Source organism: Betta splendens, chromosome 6, assembly GCF_900634795.4.
Source record: "Betta splendens chromosome 6, fBetSpl5.4, whole genome shotgun sequence".
NCBI classification, from domain to species: domain Eukaryota; kingdom Metazoa; phylum Chordata; class Actinopteri; order Anabantiformes; family Osphronemidae; genus Betta; species Betta splendens.
In genome coordinates, this window is record NC_040886.2 from 2049062 (window position 1) to 2067234 (window position 18173).

General features: G+C 42.1%; 1 protein-coding gene across 1 annotated transcript; it reads left to right on the forward strand.

The window, feature by feature from the left end:
* Positions 1-1427: 1427 nt before the first annotated feature.
* rassf10a (Ras association domain family member 10a) lies at positions 1428-4939 on the forward strand. The gene has a single exon (XM_029154541.3). The coding sequence runs from the start codon at positions 1806-1808 to the stop codon at positions 3192-3194; it is 1389 nt and encodes a 462-aa protein (XP_029010374.1). The 5' UTR covers positions 1428-1805; the 3' UTR covers positions 3195-4939.
* The last annotated feature ends 13234 nt before the right edge of the window (positions 4940-18173 follow it).

Here is an 18173-nt window from a genome sequence, read left to right on the forward strand (position 1 = left end):
TAACACTATTGAAGGAACAGAAACTGAAATAAACACAGATCTGCACTTAAACATTGTCTTGGTTGACCAATAATTTAACTTTGGTCCTACACTGTACATGTATTTGCCGCATGAAGACCCTTGAACCTTGGCTTTAAACACTGTTGCTAAACATTTTAGGGCTAAATACTAAACTGCCACCTTTACATATTTATAAAAACAAAAAACATTTTAGTTTCTAAACAGTTCAGCAAAGAATGAAACAAACAAAAGCATTTGTTGGTTATATAAAGAATTGCAATTGCAACTAAAGTCAGTACTGTAAAATTTACTAGATAAAGGAGCATTATTATAAAAATGTGAATCATTTTTCACAGCTTTTTATTTTTAGCTTTAGGGATACTCTACGTAATGTCTCTACGACCGCCAGATGGCGATATTCTCAAATAATTCAATCTGAAGCGCCATAATAGCTCTTTAGGGCAACGTATAACATTAATACATATCTCATATATTCTTTATATTTATTTGCATCATATGAGTAATGTGATACTGTAAACATTATTTGCTATGCAAATAATAAAATAATCTCACTTATATTATATACAAACTACAGGAAGGTTCATCAACTATGACGTGAGCAAAAAAAAATATGATTTTTTTTCATCATATACACATGATCATCTAATAAGGGTCACACTTTATTTGTAATGGACGACAGACCTTTGTTACAGCACATGTCTGGCGTTTAGGTTAGTGTGGGTTTAGTTACTGACAGTTATCAGTCTGTCAGATAACTGTCAGAAATGTTAAGAAAAACACTGTGGACTATCTCACACTCCCAGATGCAGCAGTGACTGTCGCCCTCTCTATCCACATGTGGTGTGTTTGTAAGATTCTGGGAGTAATTCCTCACTCGCATGCATCTGTGTGTTTTTACACTGCAGCCTGGTTCCTGTTTCCAAACATGCATCACTAACCTCGTGCTGCACTACACAAGGTAAGTTTGACTGGAGGATGTAAACAGTCACAAACACTCTTAGTAACTAATTTTTGAGTTTTATCAACCATATCCTTTCGTTGAAATCGTTGGAAAAGCAGATAATGTGTGTTATCGCCAGTCTAGCTGAGCTGTAAATAATTTGTGGGGGAGATTGTGAATATGAATATATAAGCGTATAACACACTGGACGGATGAGTGGGAGCTTCGTTTTTTAACCTAGACTATTTGTTTTTTTGTGGGAGATAATAAAAAGAACAACTACAAACTGTATTTACAGACTGCAGACCTGATTAAAGAAACCTGGTCAATTCCGTGTTTGGGCGCGTGTGCCACAGACGTAGCGAGAGAGAGAGAGAGAGAGAGAGAGAGAGAGAGAGAGAGAGAGAGCATGAGAGCGAGAGGCGGACCCGCCGGAACGGCTCCCTCCCTCCCTCCCGTCCCGTCCCGCTCACAGCAGAGCAGCCTGTCCCGGCACGCGCGTGCACCTCTGCGCGCGGCGCTGAAACCAATCTGCGGAGCAGAGCGGGATGAGGTCCCGGCACGCAGCCGGAACGCGACGCTGGACCACTATGAAGGATGTGTGTTTCCTGTGCTGAACTCTGTGTTTTCTGGTGCCTCAACAAGGTTCGATGTTCGGACGTCTGAGCGCATCTCAGAGAGGCAGCGACGGGGCGACGCTAGTTTTTTGACCAATGTTTTGTTTCGCTTTCAGCAGTCATCATGTTACATCCCCCACAAACGCCGTCAAACCGCTCCAGAGGTCTATTTTCTCTTTCAATGTGGGAGCTACTCTAGTGTGACTCGACTGGAGTAACTTTGTGCGATGGAGCCGGACGGGGCGAAGCTCTCCGTGTGGGTGTGTCGGGAGGAGAAGCTCGTGTCCGGGCTCACGAAGCGAACCACCTGCGCCGACGTCGCAAAGGTTCTGCTGGACGACCAGAACCTGCGCCAGGGCGCCGCGGCCGCGATGCTGTCAGGTTGTCCCCAGTCCTACTGCGTGGTGGAGAAATGGAGGGGCTTCGAGAGGATTTTACCCAACAAAACCAAAATCCTGCGCCTTTGGAGCGCGTGGGGAGACGAGCAGGAGAACGTCCGCTTTGTCCTGGTCAAAAACGAGGCTTCGCTCCCGAACAACGGGCCCCGCAGCGCCGAGGCCCGCGTGGTCCAGAGCAGAGACAGCGGTCCCGGGGGCGTGCTCAAGGGCCCCGGCAGGACCTGCTGGAGCGCCGCCAACCTGTCCCAGGAGAAACAAAGACGCGTAGTCAGAAAGGCCTTCCGAAAGCTGGACAAGATGAACAGGAAGAAGGAGCAGACGGCGTGTAAAGACGGGAGCTCCGTGGATAAGATGGAGACCCTGGTCCACCTGGTGATCTCCCAGGATCACACCATCCGCCAGCAGATCCAACGGATCAGGGAGCTGGACCGGGAGATCGAGCGCTACGAGGCCAAAGTGCACTTTGAGCGCATCCAGAGGCACGGGGCCAACTATGTGCAGGACACGTACATGGTGGAGAGCTCGTCCGACGCGTCTGCGCAGCCGCACTGCACCGCAGAGGCTCTGGCACAGTATGAGGAATACGCGCGCCAGTGCGAGGAGGTGGTCCAGCTGCAGGAGGAGCTGACGGAGCGCCAGGCGCTGGTGGAGAGCATCACTGGCACGATCCAGGAGGAGCTCAACCGGCGATGGATGGAAAGGAGGCGGGAGGAGAATGAGGCCGAGGAGAGGGACGCGGACAGCGTGGTGGAGGATATGTGCCTTGTTGCATCTGCGCCACCTGTTCAGCCAGATGTTGGGAGTCTGTCGCAACAGGAGCTCTGTTTGGAGGAGGAAAGGCTCAAAACCCAACTGGACACCAGTCTGTACATCGGCCTGAGGCTCAAGACCGACCTGGATGCCATAAGGGGGGACTTGGACCTAAGCCTGGCTCTCTGGGGAACCAAGGAAAGAGAACTGCTGGAACTGCTGGCCAAAGTTGAGTCAATGGAGATAGAGGAGGTGAATAAGAAAGTGACCAGTGACGGGGAAGGAGATCTGAGTGCAATTAGCACAAAGGCTGAGCCTGAGTCATCTGTAAAAAGCAGTGGGTGGGTGGAGCAGGCCAGAGGTCTATCCAAGTCCTGCAACACAAATGACGAGGACTCTGACACAGGTCTAAGCTCCATGCACAGCCAGGACTCCGACAACCCACCCGTGTGTGAGTCACTGGTATAGACTGACTTTCTTATGCAAATGAAAGCAACAAGCTCAGGGGCAGAGGATTCAGTGTTGGCAATATGGCAATACTCAAAATGCACATCAATACAGACTGTAATTCTATAGCAATAACTCCTAAATGTAGTAAATGAGAGCATGACTCACCTTCTTTAAGAAAGTAAAGTACAACAATAGAAGTAGCCTAGAAGAACGGACAACTTTAAGCTGTAGCCATCAAACTAACTGTAATCTAAACTAGACCATAAGCTTGTCACTAGTCTGATAGGATAAAATAAATAAAATGTAACACTGAACAATGTTTTAAGACATTTAATTAAGTGATAACTTAACATTCAACAATTCAACAACATGAAAGTTTGTTCCATCAAATGTAAAAGTAGCATCAGTTCACTGCGCTTCAAAAGAAGATAACCAAGCAGAGTTGCAGTTTTGGACAATATTAAAACAGCAGAGATAATGGAGTTGAAAAACTCACTTGATATTGTCCTCAGTATAAATGTAATGTTTGTCTTGTAAACCAAAACATGTTTACTCACTCATATTTTAGAGCTGTGTGGAAAATGATCTAGAACCTGTTCTGTGCTTGGTCAGAGGGAGAAGGTTAGTGAGAAGACATTATAAAAATATAAAAAGGACTGTACGCTGCATAAACATATGGAGCAAATATGCTCTCCAGTGCTCAAAAATAGGCTTTGAAATTAACTTTAAATAAATCTGATGATGTCATCGGAGCTGCTTTTTCAAATGTTCCGTGTCCCCTTTAAATCTGTTGATTGACCCTGGTTTTGGCTTATGGCAGTTTGTTTTCCCCAAACGCATCTTACTCAGGCACATGCAATGTGGATCAACGAGAAAAGCCTCATATCCAAATGAACGTTAAGCTGTAATTTACTCTATTAGGGCAGTAACACAATCACACCAGGAACATTTCAGACATCTGGAAGCTGAGTCATGCCAACTCCTGCTATAACACTAGTGTAGTAGTCAACATTTCAAATCATATTTTTCATCTACAGAGCGATACTGACAGTCCATGCAATGTCAGTACAAGACATGGGACCTGTACTGGAAGTCATGCATTGGTTCGGCGCGGCTTTTCAGAAACTGTAGGCCAGGCTTGATATTAAAGTTAGTATAATTCAAAGTGTTCATTCTTACAGTGTACATACTTTTACAAGTCTTTAGAATGCTTTGACACCTGCACGTTTTTTTTTGCAGAGCATGTGTTCCAAGAAGCTTTTGGCCTCAAGGGTCCCACTAAGTTATCCCGCAGTCTCCACATATTTTAATGCTATGCTATTTTAAGCACACTGTTTACTTTTACATCCTGGAAGTAATTGTTGGAAACCTGTATAATCTCCTTCAAGAACTCTCCAGACGGAATTGAAGGCAATAGGTTGAGTTAAATATCAAATAATGACTTTGTGCTATCAGTTCCCCCATGTTTGACTTTGTCTAACTGTAAAATGGTGAGAAGTAATAACCTTGTAACAAGTAGATGATATTCTTTCTGTGGCATTAGCTGTCTGCTGTATCCAAATACCAGAATGTTGTGTGCAGCTCAGCTATGCCACTTCATCAGGGATAGTCTGGGCTTCTCGGGCCGCGACACTGAGCAAGCTTTTTGTATATAGACAGCTCTAGATCAGCAACTCTGAGGTTACAGGCAAGAAAAAACGACACAGTGACTCCAGTCAGCACATGAAAATGACTGTTAGTGTTGGAATAAACAGGAAACAATATCTGGCTTGTAGTGTGCATTTATTTTGTGTGACTGACTGAGAGTGTTTTTTACTTTTCACATGATCTCGATGTGTAAGAATCTGTGTGTTGCTGAATATATGCCTGTCCTGCCTATAGTTGCCACCCATAGCTCTGTTTAATTGTTGTTTCATGATTAGGATGGACTGAGACCTGAATGTACAGAGCAGTTCAAGGTAGCACCCTGTAACATAGATTTTCACATGGGCCACAGGTGGAACCTTACAGTCACTGCACACAAGTTGCACTAAACATTTATCTGTAGATTTGCTAATGTTTCATGTCTTTATTAGTCCCACAATGGGACAACTTTCTGGCATCTGGACTTCGATACTTGATTGTAATGGTGTACAAGTAAACAATGTAGCAGCACCCTCGTCTGCTTTGACCATTCTTCAGGTTAGCATCTGGCTGATTGAGCTACAAATATCTAAGACAGAATAAGGCTTGCTCAGATTATCTCTAACTCTTTAAAGTGTCAAGCCACTTGTCCTTCTTGTGCACGCCCTGCTGAGCTATGTTTAGCCTCTGTACTTTTAATCACAGAGCCTGTTTCCCTAGAATGTCGTATTTTATCCCCGTGCGGAGTCCAAGCATGGAGAGAAAAGGAGTTCAAGTGTTCGTACAAGAGGCCCCAAAGCATTCGAGGGAGTCCTCAATAGAATGGAAATGGAGGATAAAACAGGATAAAGAAATGTTTTAACAACTTTGAGGTTGCAGCTCAACTTCGAGGATGGAAACATCTGAAATATCAGAAAAGCCTAAAGCAGTAGGAGTAGCTGTCTGCAGCTGAGTCAAGCTGCTGATTGCTGTCTCATGTAAATGTATTGTTCACTGGGCTTGTTGTCATCAGACACCATTAGTTTAACTTCAGTTTCATTCCCACACTTACTGGTTTTCAGATCAAGCCATGTTCTTGTTAACCAGTTGCTGAATTCATCTGCATGCAGCCTTGTGTGGTTTTGGATACCTCTAAATGTCTGAATGTTGGAAGCCGACAGCTGAAACCCACTTTCTCCTGTGTCCTGGAGATCAGTTACACTGTCAACCTCACTGGATATCAAAAGTCTCCTCTTTTCTCTACTGCTCTTTTCTCCTTATTAGCCTCTACAAACAAGTTCTCTCTCAATTTGTTTTGTAGTTGAAGATTATCAGGGTGTAATTACTTTAGCTTGGCTTGGCATTAGGACTACATAAATTACTTTTTTGTCAGGAGTTCAAACTCGCAGCACTTTTTAAAAACACAGTGCGGCCTTGTACTTAAATTCATTCATATCTAGTTCAAAGGTTTAGATTTGTCAGTGCTTGTGTTTCTTTTACTTTGACCAAAGCCAGTCCAGCAGTGCTCCCTGCATTTAGTTTGCGTTCTAAATTCAGCTGAATCCAATATGACCTTAATCAAGATTTTGGTTGTCTGACATGCAATTCGTACAACAAACCCTGTGAATATTCATTCTTTGAATGTGTGTCACCTCAAATGGTGTCGAAATATACACTTCATCCCGAAAAGTATTGAAACAGAGACACTAATGTCTTTTTTTGCTGTAGACTGAAAAGATTTGAGTTTGTGAATCACATCCTTTTTAAATACAGTCTGAGACGTTCACAGATGTAAAGAGGCAGCAATATGTTAAGTTATGTAACCTTGCTAAAATGTGTGTGTCAGACACCATGGTGTTTGGCAGAGGCAGTTTGGGGTGGGGTGAGGCCAGTTAGCAGCAGCTGCTCTTCTTCCTACCAAAACACACTCCACTTTTGCATAACAAGACCTAAAAATGCAGAACACACAGAGAGTACAATGTGTGTGTGTGTGTGTGTGTGTGTGTGTGTGTGTGTGTGTGTGTGTGTGTGTGTGTGTGTGTGTATTATATAGTAGTAGTATTTTTATTTTATTTAGTATTCACATGTATACGTAATGGTAATTTTTACAACCCACTGCCGAAAAAACTGAATGGCTGTAAAAGGCAAACTAAGAACGAGGTCAAACCCATATTAGTTTGTTAGTGATACAGTGTATCACTAACAAACAAAAGAAAAACTAAGAATAAGGTCAGAGACCCAACATAGACCTGAAACAGCGTATCACAAACAAAACAAAGAGGCAAATTAAGAACATGGCCAGAAAAACAACAGAGACCCAAACAGCTAACAAAATACCATGACGGAAAAACCACTGGGTGTGCCTATGTCTCAACAACACTCCAAATAACAGTTTCAGAGTCAAACTTCTGATTTACCAACCACTTTAACCTAAGAAGGAAAGGCAAATAAAATGACAGCAGCCAAGCAGTTCAAGAGTCAATCAACTCGCGAGTCTGTGAGCTGCCCTTAATTGTCTTTTGTGCATGAGCGGCCCTAGCTTCTGAGTGGTGAAGGCCACCAATAGTTAAGATTTACAATGTCACAACTATCACAATCAAACATTATTAACAGTGATATCAGTGAAAGGCAGCAGTACTTACATCTAGGTTTAGGAATCCTGTTTATCAGCTCCCACTACAAGGTTCGTAAAGCTGTAACATAACATTATTCATCAAAAGGGTGAGGCAGACGTTGGAGCATGAACAATGCCAGGGTGATGGGGGGAACCCGGCCACTATACCCAGTCAATGGACATACACCACTGTGTGTGTGTGTGTGTGTGTGTGTGTGTGTGTGTGTGTGTGTGTGTGTGTGTGTGTGTGCCAAATGGACAGACGCTGGCTGCACAGCTGGTGACAGATGTAGCTTAATTTTTGTTGTTGGTCATTTAAAACACTTCAGCAGTTTAAAGGGCCCAAAATAAACCAGGATAAAACCAATGAGAATATTTGAGAGTATCTGACATACAGTATAATTTATTATATTTTTGACCTAAATGATAATACGTGTTTTGCATTTAGCAGCATTTGATTCAGCCAAAAAAGGAAATTCACCTCATTAAAAAAAGTAAAAGTAAAAGCCTTAGAAACCGTAACTGCAGCTTTCAAAACAGATTTAGCTTGTTAACAACTATCAACTTTGTTGTTGTGTTAAATTCTGCAGACATATATAAAAAGTCAAGGAGTTAACCCTAACCCTACCCTACTGTATGTATCACTGATGACAAGGTTCTGAGTTTGTGTTTTAAAAAGCAAATATACAGCATGAGTATATGTTAGAAAGACCCATTGTACACAACACATCAGATTATATATTATACCTATTCATATTAAATATGAAAATACATCATATAAAATGCGGGTTGATACGATTGATATGAACTTCTGTTTTTATGAAGTATTTGTAATTTACACAGTGTGACAACATTTAATATTTCTGGGGAAGATTTCCCTAAAAGCTCTACTAAGACGCTTTTTTAAATTATTTGTGCACTTGTGAGTCCACTACTGTAATGGAAAAATTTTGCCTTGTGCTGTTTCTTATCCAACACACTCGTCATGTGCTGGTTAGGTGCAATACTGAACATTCTTACACAAACAAATAATCTCTTGTGCCCTGACGTACATCAAGTCTAAACATCTGATGCTCCATTTGACTGACTAATAATTTCTGATATATGTTTGTCTTTTACACCCGGACTCTGGCTCCATCCTATCTGACTCCCCACCAGACCCAAGGCTGTTAAAGCAAATGCATCTTGTCTTGGAAGCTCGTGTTCCTTCCTTTGGATAACAAGACATGACGATGCAGAAGTGAGAAAGCAAACATTCTCACTCACAGCGAGATAAGGTGGCGCAAACAATTCCATTGCTGCAGAGAGACATTCCACCAGAGCCAGAGAAAGGGGTTAAAAGGCAGAAGCAACTTGAGGATCGTGGGCTCTTTGCATCACACCTTCGTGGTGTGTGCACTGATCTCCCCAGCTGGTTTTTGGTTTGTTGATGTGCACGATCAACATCCATGCTTTTTATTTGCTTTCCCCATTATTTTTATTTTCTTTATTATTTCAATAAATTGCACAAAAGGACAACTCTCTCTCATCTACTTCTTTATGGAAAATTTCCACCACAGAAATTGGCGTCTACGAACAGGATCCCGCAGCAGGTCGTCTGGACGGTGTGACCAGGGACGATAGTCCTGAGGACTAGGGTCGCTCAGCCTCCAAACCTCTACAGACATTCAGAGCTGGGAGGACTGCTCACCCGTCTGGATCGCCTCTGACGAGATCCACGAACTCAGATTCAAACTCAAATCCTAATTTGGCTCAGCTCGGTGAGAGAGATTCCTTTTAATTTGGGAAAAAACAAAAAGAAAATATAACTAGGAAAAGAGATAATATTTCTAAAACGACTATGTGGCTGAAAACATCTAAAATATAATAATTAGGACCAAACAATTTTTTTTTAATTAAAAAACTTAATATTCGGGTAAAATTAATTAGGTCAAAGTGTGCCCTGGTGGTCGAGACGGTGGTTGCTAAGGGTTGGCTCGTGGAACCGAGCTTCCGTCTGTACTGAGGATACAGACATGTTTTTCTGATCTGTGCGTGGTCCACACGTGGGGGACTGAGTATAAAAGACGGCTTCTGAAAGAGGGAGTGCGTTTGCAGAGTGAAGTATTTTCAAGAGACGAGGGCCCCGGGCCTAGAGGGGCCTAACGTTGAGGAAGTACTTCGTGAAAGACTCTGTCGCCAGATCGGGTTGGTTCCCTTTTTACGGAGACGTCCGATAAAAAGGCATTTTGGGAAGGTTCCGGCCGGAACACATAAAAATCTAAGGCAGAAAACCGCCGGGACTCTGAAAGATGGGTTCGGGGCGATCTAAGTCTCCACCACCAGACTGCAGCATTACAAAAGTAAAAGTAATTAAAAGTAAAAAGTAAATATGGTTATTAGTGCGTTTCATGTTTCCATGAGTGGGAAACTGGTTATGGGTTCAAAGGAGAATCGCTTAGTGTAAAAGGACATACGCACCTTAAAAGAAAAGTTAGATACAAAAGATGAGATTTGAAAAAGCAAAACTATCAAAACGAAACCCCTAAAAGAAACAAAAGAGAGATGAGAGTAACAGAGAAAAAAAAAAAAGGAGATAACAACTCTGGGGAAGAATTGTTTGCACTCGCCACACACACACCACACCACACACACACATATCATGTCAAGAGCAAATGCTCCCATTCTTTCTGCTCTCTATTCTAATGCAGAACTGAGCGCGATGAGGGTAAATCCGGATCTGGACTCCTTTCCCACCATCAGCAGAAGAACCGAAGGAGAAGAAGCGCCGACCAACAACCAGAACAGGGTGGAAGCTCTGACACCACAGCAGCTGGAGGACACAGACCACAGCATGGACGCCTCAGCGACTCCCACAACGTCTGCAGCCATCACGTTCTGGGCTCATCAGATAAACCAGCTACTACAAGCGTGTGTGTCTGACACAGACACCTGCTTATGACAATCAGCAAAGGAAAACAAGGACAGAGCAACAGCAGAGAAGACGTGCTCTGACACAGACACTGGTTGAAACAACAGGAGAGGCTTCAGACGTGATCGGCCCAAAAGAGCTGCATCTGAGGATCCAGGAAAGGTCTGTCATCGAGGAACAACTGTCCCATTGAAATGCTTCACCCGCTGGCGCTCACATCAGACTGATGGTTGGGGAAGGAGGAAGGTGACGGTTCCTTTTCACGTGACGTACAAGACGGTACCGCAAACACACACACACATTCATACACGCAATGAAGAAACACGCTTACAGCTGATACACGCTCAAATTCATGTTCATGCTTATCTGCTTGCAATGAAGAATCGCTTTTTGCTCAAAAAAAAATCCCACAGAGTGATTTTAAAAATATGACAAACAGCTAAATGACAACTGCTGCATGACTTTACAGTCTGATGGGTTTAAACTATTTCAATTTGCAACAAATTCAGTAATAAAATCCTCCATGTTTCTCCTCCATGTTTCTAAAAATACTTGTGCACAATATAGGTTTGTCTGGCCAGACGGTAGAAAAACAAAACAGACTGTAGAAAAAACAAAAAACAGACTATAGGAAGACTGAAACCGACTGAAACAGACTATTAATGACTATTAAAGGGAAGACGACTATTAGAGAGAAGTAATAATAATGACTGTACGTACCAGATTATTAAAGAAAAACTTATTCTTTCACTGTCATGTGCAACATCTGACAGCAAGACACCGTAACATTCATTTTTGCTTTCAAACTTATGCCCAGTTTAAATTTTTAGGAAGAGATCTTGTGTAGTTTAGGTATTTGATTGATTTCCACTCCAGACGGAGTGCAGGTTACATCTACAGACATTCTAAATAATCCCTCTTTTGTTGGTGTTAACTTCAGCTCAGCTGTGCTCTTATCATTGGCTGCTGAGGGGGGGGCTGTAACTGAGGCCCTCACACAGGCTGCATCACAGCTTGTTTATGATTTCACACACACACACAAACTGACCTCAACTTCCCTCTTTTGGGATGAACACAGGTCTGCGCTTGCGATTTCTTTTACTAACGAACAAAAAGATTTTTGATGTTTATTCTACAGCTCCACACGTCCCTCTGTGGAAACATGATGGAGACAGATGACAGGACGTGGGTCCTTTCGTGAACAGATGTCAACGGGGTGGAGACTGGTGAACGACTTCTGACCCCATGTGACGTATTCACCTACTTTGCATACTTTAAAAAAAAAAAAAAAAAAGACTTTTTTTTATTCTGCCTGTCATGTGCAGCAAACAGTGAACTGGGTACCTCCACATTCTAATGACACACATTACACGCTTTCGTTTTTATTTTTATTTTCAGAGGACGCTCTGACCCAACACTCAGCCTTACAGGAAGCCCTGCTTCCCTGTGGCTCACACACAGACATGATGTAGATTTGATCAGAGGATGTGAACCAGTGGTCATCACACCTAAATCTGACCACAGACCATGTAAACAACAACACCCTCTTAAAGGAAGCTATAGATGGCGTTACTGCAGACACCTCTAAGATACTGAAACATTGGATGCTACAGGCCACAAAGAGAGCCTGTCTAAATTACAGTTTGTTCAGACAAAGGTTATTTTCTGGGTCATTGTAATTACAGCTGATGGCAAATCCATCTCACCCAACAGAGTTGAAGCAATTTGAAACCTGCCTAAACCTGTGCACGTAAAACAGCTGATATCTTTTCTAGGTCTTTGTTCTTATTGTAGGAACTTCATTCCTAACTTTACTGTTTGAGGCCCCACTCAGGGTTCTGATGCAGACGTCTTCATCGTCCACTTCTTGTCTCACGTGGACGTCTGAGGCTGAACAACGTTCACCGACCTCATGCTTGCTCTTCAGTCGGCTCCTACTTTGGGTCTTCCTGATCTGACCCTACGTGACCTTTCACTCAAACAGTGGATGAGAAATCAGGTTGTACGACTTCTGTTCTTTTGTCCTCATACTTTGATTCTTTTGGAATAGATCACATCTTTCTACAGCCCGATGGCTTAGATGCAACACCACCTTACTCAACATGCTGAACATTACTATCAAGAGGTCGTCTTGAAGTCTGGCGCTTTGCTAAGACACTACTCTGCTCAGGCTGCAGAGTTGATTGCGTTGACTGAAGCTGGTAAACTAGCAGAAGGAGAGACTGTTACCATCTACAGACTCCACAGATGCTTGTGACACTTTGGTTCTCCTTGGAAGCATGGGAAGCTTTTTGAAGTCTAATTGCAAACCTATCTCACATCATGATTAGGTTCTGCTTTGCTGGACGCTGTCCTGCTGCCTACAGCTAATGCTGTTTTTACATCATCAGTGACGACTTTGTTTCTGCCGACATGCAGCTGCAGACGCTGCTGCGAAGGACGACAACCCCTCCCTCTCCTGATCCTCGTTTCCTCTCCTCATCCTTGTTCCCTCTCTCCAACTCTCTCTATCCTTTCCTTTCTTCCTCTCTCCCTGTGCTTTAAACATTTTCTACCTCGCAGGAACGCAGACTCTGGCTGACGAATGGTTCCACCTGTAGCCATGGAGTCTGGTTTGGGCCTGATGGCAGCCGTGCCGCCCAAACACCTTTTCCCCATAATTCAGATTTCCCAACAGGTGAAAGCAGGCGACAGGACCATTACACCATCCAACCAGGGCACTGGGTGATCGTTAAGGAGTTCAGGAGGAAGCACTGGGACTCCAAACGGTGGCGAGGTCCCTTCCAGGTCCTTCTGACGACCCACACGGCTGTAAAGATTGCAGTGAGAGTGACTTGGATCCACTCCATCCACTGCAGGAAGGTCCCAGATCCAACAGACGACCCTCCATCTACATCTACACCACACAAGAAAACCACCACTGACGAAAAGAATTGAGAAGAACGACCCTCGCTGTGCTCACACACGCACTGAGGCGAGGCTGCGTTGACCGTTCAGCTAAAGGTGTGAGCCAAGCGCCGCCTGAAGCTGCGCCGGTGAATCACACTATCAGACCATACATCTACACACACGTTCCTGAGAAAACACACACACGAGCAGCCTTGAGTTGCCGACGCTGGACGACGTGTAGACTCTTCACACCACGGGAGTGACAGTGACTCAGACGACATTGGGAGGAAACCTGGCGGTGATAACGAATCCCAAGTGTCTCTGTGATCAGCTGATCACAACCTGAAGAACCCCAACGAACAATCAATACTTCAACACACAGGTTGGAAACAATCTAACGCTACTGTTCAACAGGAAGAAGCAGATTGTTACAAGACATCAATTGTAACCTCGTTGCGTTAGACATTTTATGTTACTCTGATTATTGCCTTTAGCATATGATGTTTCTATGTAACTTTACACACTACTTTTGAATGAGAAAATTCACAACAACAACACTGAGTTTAAATATCCTGAAGTTGACTTGGTGTTTAATTTGCTCACAATCACTTTATTCACTGCTACAATTAGTTTTATCCTTCATCTACAGATGAAAGACAACACAAGCGGAAAAACGCATCATCATTCTGGTTAAATCCCTGAATCTCGTATTCGCTCTAGGCCCAAATGTACAATTAAAGATCCGAAAGCATGAAATCTATCTGAAGATTATATGAAACAGAACCCCACCGGAAACGTATGGCTATCATACATTAATTGTCTTTATTACATTACAATTGAATGGCCGTAGACATGTTGTTAGCAGAGAAAAGAGGCGTTTGTGTTATGTTTGGAGAGGCATGTTGTACTTACATCCTGAATAACACTGATTCTAATGGTATTGTGGCGAAGGCGCTCCACGACCTTCAGAATCTCAGCTAACTCTGGTATAGGTTCTTTCCCTCGGAAATTGGCTAGACGAAATGTCTGGAAAATGGAAATCTGTCCTCATGTCCACAGCTGTTTCCTTTATAATTGAGATGGCTGTGATTCTCTTGTTTGGTTTTTGCGTTATCCCACTGGTTAAAGGTCTCATCATGCGTGCGACCTCAGCAACACTCTCGTATCAAATGACACAATGAACTATGTTCAAAAACCCCAACTCTAATTCACGTAATGACTTTGACGATGGCTATCTGATCACAAAATATAATCTGGTACAAATATGATTATGGACTTATTTTCTTCACATGCTCATACAGAGGTTATTCTTGTTTAACTACCCACCAAAACAGCTCCCAACCTTTTATCCCTAAGTTACTTGCATTTTTATGTGAAGGTGTATTTTTGAATTTTGACTTAATACACTTACTGTTTCATTTGTAAGGGTTGTTACTACAAAATGCAATGTTTGAAAAAATTTATTATTTTAGTGTTTGATTAATGTGTAATCAAAAGGGGGGAATGTAATGGAAAAATTTTGCCTTGTGCTGTTTCTTATCCAACACACTCGTCATGTGCTGGTTAGGTGCAATACTGAACATTCTTACACAAACAAATAATCTCTTGTGCCCTGACGTACATCAAGTCTAAACATCTGATGCTCCATTTGACTGACTAATAATTTCTGATATATGTTTGTCTTTTACACCCGGACTCTGGCTCCATCCTATCTGACTCCCCACCAGACCCAAGGCTGTTAAAGCAAATGCATCTTGTCTTGGAAGCTCGGTGTTCCTTCCTTTGGATAACAAGACATGACGATGCAGAAGTGAGAAAGCAAACATTCTCACTCACAGCGAGATAAGGTGGCGCAAACAATTCCATTGCTGCAGAGAGACATTCCACCAGAGCCAGAGAAAGGGGTTAAAAGGCAGAAGCAACTTGAGGATCGTGGGCTCTTTGCATCACACCTTCGTGGTGTGTGCACTGATCTCCCCAGCTGGTTTTTGGTTTGTTGATGTGCACGATCAACATCCATGCTTTTTATTTGCTTTCCCCATTATTTTTATTTTCTTTATTATTTCAATAAATTGCACAAAAGGACAACTCTCTCTCATCTACTTCTTTATGGAAAATTTCCACCACAACTACACAGAAACAGACTGACTTTAACTTGCTTCTACACAAATCCAACTTGTCCAGCAGTTTGAAGTATATTAATGATTTATAGAGAGCAGACAACAGGTGCCAGTTTTATTACAATGTAGGCTTTAATCCTCTAAAGGCTCTGGGATTGCTGGAGGCAATTCTAATAACCTAATCAAAACAGTTGGCAGCACTGGATACATTTATGTGCTGTAGGTGGAGGCACAAACATGCTTTTCCAGTTGTGATTAAGAAGTCAACACCCTCAATCTAAAGAGATGAAAATAAAAGATGGAATTGTATCTAAGATAATGTGCCTTTCTACAGTATTGGAATGATTTGTTTTGGCGTATCTGCCTCCAAAATAAAACATGACACCTTTGACTGGCACTACATTTTTAAGTTTACAGATTTTCTGAAAGTGGGACAATGCACAAAATGTTTTACATTATAAATTTGCTTGTTTAATCAGTGCACCCTTTACATACAGTTTTGTCAGTTGCAGCTTTACATGCACACCCAAAATGTACAAACTGACATCCCCATCTCATTTACTCTTTTATCCAGAAAGCACAAATGGACGGATTGTGCTCAAAACAGGAGAGTCCAAACTTCAGTGAGAAGAGTGCGGAGTGTGGGAGCAGGTGATAAACAAGATCTATATGACATTTTGATTTATGGAAGAAGGAAAGCACGGCAGGCCTTGACGTCTGTGAACTTGATAAGCCGGTTTTGTTCTTTTCTCTCTCTGTTACGTTCAGCCTCTTCAATCATTTCTGCGGCTCTGCTGCCGCTCTTGTTTGCCAGTCAATTAAGACGAATGCCAGGAGGCAAGGCGGAGAGTTGATCAATATTTTAAACTCACAGTTTGGCCTGAAAGAGTGACCCTCATGAACATGCTCCTATATTAATTCTATCAGTGTGTAAATAAGATCAATTAATTTTGATTATCCATAATAAACAATATATACTATTATTAACCACAGTATATTATATAAGATTAAACTACCATCTTAATATCTTTTCTAATGTAAATTAGAACATAAATGAAATCAAAAGAAAAGATACAACATGTTTTTGCTGCAGTATATTCATGCTATGCTCAAGTTATACAACCAGGAAGTCACCAACTCAACTGTCAGCACAAAACACCAGTGGATCTATATCAAGCTTGTCTGGACACCTGAGCGCAGACACAAGAGAAAGCTCATTAGGGCTGGTTGTATCCAGAGTCTCCAGAACAATCCAGAGCTAGTGGGACACAGTGGTAACATTAGAAAGCTAGACTAAGTAGGTTCACTTTACTGAGTTCAGTATAAATTTAATCACACAATAGGACCTCCAAAATGTTAAATGTTACTTAGCAAAGTTAAATACTAAATAGCTGATAAGACTAAATGCTGTGGGAAATGCTGTGTATCAACGTATAGCATTTTGCAGTTACTACAAATTTCCCAACAACCTGCCCAGCAACGCTGGCTCTATCGTCATGAGTAATACCCACTCAGAGAGTTGCTCATTCATAAATATGTCCACAAATGCTTTCCTTAACTGATTTTCAATGGGGTTCTTACATTATACCCGCCATCGGGTAGTATGTAAGAATGAAGGGACACAGATATATTCTATGCAGAGAAATTATCATTCATTCTTCTGCAAAAGTCCCCTGAGGCATATCAAGGAATTGATTGCCATGTGCTCACAGACTTCGACTAGTGCTTCATGTTTTTTTCTGGCTAAGCAATGGTGGGACTGACAGGGGGCGGAGCTAAATGACAGGTAGAGCCAATCATTGCAGCTCAGGTGATTCGTCAGAGCACAATGCATTATGGGTGTTGTAGGATATGATCATTTTCAGTCACAACACATTTCTTTTGTTTTCCCTGTTTTCTCTGGACACAGACCATATTTTTACACATTTTTGCTGTAAAAATGTAAAATATTTATAACACACTTGCTTTTCAGTGGTGAAGTATCACTTTAAGAAAAAAGATGCATATGGGTTGGATCCTTATATTTCATAAACCTAACTTTAACAGTAAAAATGGATTATATTAGGTTTATTTCCTTTTTTGAATATTGCCAGAAGCAGGGTTGTTTGTGAGATCCATTCAGGAGTGAAAGAACATCAGCTTAGTGATGTGAGGACAATTTGAGAGTCACGCACACTCATGGACCAAAATATTCTTGTCATAAGAGGCAGAACACAATCGGATAGAATATCAGTGCATCATCTGTTGGAAAAACCAAGAGATGAAAGACAACACATTGGAAATCTGGCATCAAACCACAGAACATTTTATCTCATGGTGACCTGACATCTACTGCACACACAGGAAGTGCACATCTATTTTAGGTAGAAGCAGTTTTCCAGATGGGCAAGCTAGGTCATAAAAGAGTGTAACAAACCATATTACAGTACCAGCAGGGCGACTGGATCAAATAAATCCACACTAAACCTGTGGTTCCTGGAGTTATTAAACGTAGAGTGGGAGGTATTCATATAGTAAGCTACTCTCCTGAGGAGCAAGTACAAGTGAAACTGTATACAGTTGCTACAGTCCATATATATATATATATATATATATATATATATATATATATATATATATATATATATATATATATATATATTGTAAAGCCCACATTCAGTTGTGTTACTGTACTTCAGTTATGTGACCAGCTGCTTAATTATACTCCAGTTATTCCCGGTTTCCTCAAATTAGGACTCTTTTTCTGGAAAAAAGTTATGCATGTCAAGCTACTAGTTCAGATACAGAACCACTTTCACATCTCACCCCTTGGTTCATTGGACACTACAGGGTTCTATACCAGGGTATGTCTCTACTAGAAG